The sequence below is a fragment of the Condylura cristata genome, unplaced genomic scaffold, assembly GCF_000260355.1.
Source record: "Condylura cristata isolate star-nosed mole 26May11 unplaced genomic scaffold, ConCri1.0 scaffold00002, whole genome shotgun sequence".
NCBI lineage: Eukaryota > Metazoa > Chordata > Mammalia > Eulipotyphla > Talpidae > Condylura > Condylura cristata.
In genome coordinates this window covers 37,137,466-37,139,811 of record NW_004567103.1, presented here as the reverse complement: position 1 = coordinate 37,139,811, position 2,346 = coordinate 37,137,466, and the positions used below count along the sequence as shown (strand labels likewise).

General features: G+C 39.3%; 1 protein-coding gene across 1 annotated transcript in view; it reads left to right on the top strand.

Moving 5' to 3' along the window:
- Positions 1–220: 220 nt before the first annotated feature.
- The window catches only part of DUSP19 (dual specificity phosphatase 19), a 17,870-nt gene continuing 15,744 nt past the window's right edge, over positions 221–2,346 (top strand). The window contains exon 1 of the mRNA XM_004674847.2: positions 221–602. Within this exon, the coding sequence (XP_004674904.1) occupies positions 377–602 (226 nt within the window). The 5' untranslated portion in view covers positions 221–376. The remainder of the gene's footprint in view (positions 603–2,346) is intronic.

Here is a 2,346-nt window from a genome sequence, read left to right as displayed (position 1 = left end):
CATCAGTCCTTTTTCCAACCATGTGTTATAGTTTGCCATTATGGTAATAAAGTCAACTCTAAACAGCAACCACAAGAAAACCCTCTGGCGCACCCTTTTAGTGTGGGAAAATAACACCGATTTTCGGCTGACCGGAAGGAAGAACAGCATCCAATCGGAGCTGGTTTCTCAAAGGCCAATCAAAGCTCTCCTTACATCCTTTCCCCATTACTGGCGAAAGTGTAGCTGCTCCACTCGGTCTCCGGCCTGTGGCTGCTCCAGGCACCTGGCGGGAGTGTGTCTCTGGCGCTGTATTTGCTCCCAGGTAGAAGCGAGCCGTTCGGCCCTTCTCTGTGGCTGGATTTGCTTGTATTTGTTCCTAGTCACTTCTCATGTAATGCACTCCCTTAGTCAGGAAATTAAAGCGTTCTCCCGGAATAACCTCAGGAAGCAATGTACCAGGGTGACAACGCTAACTGGAAAGAAAATTGTAGAAACCTGGAAAGATGCCAGAATTCATGTTGTGGAAGAAGTAGAGCCGAGCGGTGGGGGTGGCTGTGGTTATGTGCAGGACCTTAGTTTGGACTTACAAGTTGGCGTTATTAAGCCATGGTTGCTCCTGGGTGAGTATATCCATTTGCCCCTAAGTCATCCAGTCCTTTAACCGTTTTTGCTTTCTCATCACCCCCTTCTTCACCCTCTCCCACCGTGTAATAATCTGTGCTATTAGCTCTTCTACCAGAAAGTTGAAATGTTTCCTGTTTTAGATATGGACCGTCCACTGGCTAGCTGGAGAGGTGTGTGCTCCACTCGGTCTGTAAGAAACAGATTCTGGTGGAACATAGCATCTGGTATTTGAATGTTAGCCAGGTATTCTTGTTTTTCAGACTTCTCTGGCATGAAAGTGTTTACTTGGATTGTAAAGGTAAAGAAAAGATCATCAAATGAAAACGAATGTTATTAGTGAAAACTACAAATGACAAGGCTTAAAATATTTAAAACTTAGAGGGAGTCTGAGGATGGGGAGCCCAGTGGACTCTAGTAGAGGATTATGGGTGCTTTGGTGGTGGCTGTGGTGTGGTAATGTCCCTCTGAAGAGGTGTGAACCTATGCTTCCTAATCTTATACAGTATTGTAAAACAGTTTCCTCAATAAGAACTAATTTTGATAATGAAACTAGAGAAATTATATTAAAAAAGTTAATACTAGAGATACTCAGGTGCTTGTTGGTCTGCTCTGGAGTTATAAGCCACACCAATGCAAGCCTGCTGTGGCTACATCTGTCCTTGGTGTGTTTTTGGAATGTTTAATAAGTGGACTTTTCTTTGGTAGGTATGGCCAGACAGTTCTTTGATTTCTTATATTATCAAACTATTGATTTCCCTATACAAAGCATAACCCACAAGTAACGAAAGAAGCAAGGTTATAAAAGTGCACACTTGTTATCATGATAAGAATATGTTATGGTGTCCTTTAAAGATAGTCTAAACCTATCCACTGAAAACATTCACAGTGTTGTAAATCAGCATTACTTCAATAAACATAATTTTTAAAAACAGCAATGTTTTCAAGTATAGATTATTTTTTTTCATTTGTGAATAGAGATTATTTGTCAATATTTATGCAGCCAAGCTAATATTAAGTAAAAAAAAAAAAAAAACGAAAACGGGCAAACTGGTAATTAGAAGTAGTTAGGTGCTATAGGCAGTGCATACTTTTTTTTAAGAACATCTGGAGATGGAGATTGTTCAGGGAGTTGCCTTAACATCCTTAAAACAAAGCTCCTAACCAGTGCTACATTATATAGTAGGGATTGTCAGTGCCATTTAACAGATTAAGAACTGGATTTAAAACGCATAAGTAACTTGCAAAGGTAGCACATTTGTAAGTAAGTAACTGCTGTTACTTTGTAAATGTATGACTAAGTGGAAGTTAGCTCAAATAAGAGGTGGGTTTCAAGCTGCCCTGGGGAGTCCAGGAATTGAGCCCTGTTCTGTCTAATTTACTAGATGAATTAGTGCAAGTCATTTGTCCTGTAAGACTGAAGGAACAGTATCTTGGTTTCTCATAGGGTTGTCCTGTGGTGTTTATGAAAAATGGCAAAGCAGGTCAATTGCAGTATACATATGAGTAGTTACTGTATTATCTATGAATTTCATTAAATTCTGTCTTTAAATTAACAAATATCTCCACCTAGTTTCTGCAGCCCAGTGAAAAATCAAGTGTGTCATTTAGCTTGCCTGGAAGATTCATCCAGGACATGTGCACCATATGTAGGAGAGAAATTATGTTTGAGCACATTTAAAAATTTTTTGGTTTCTATTGTAGTAATGGTTTGAAATAATTAAGGCAGAATTTTTTTTTTTT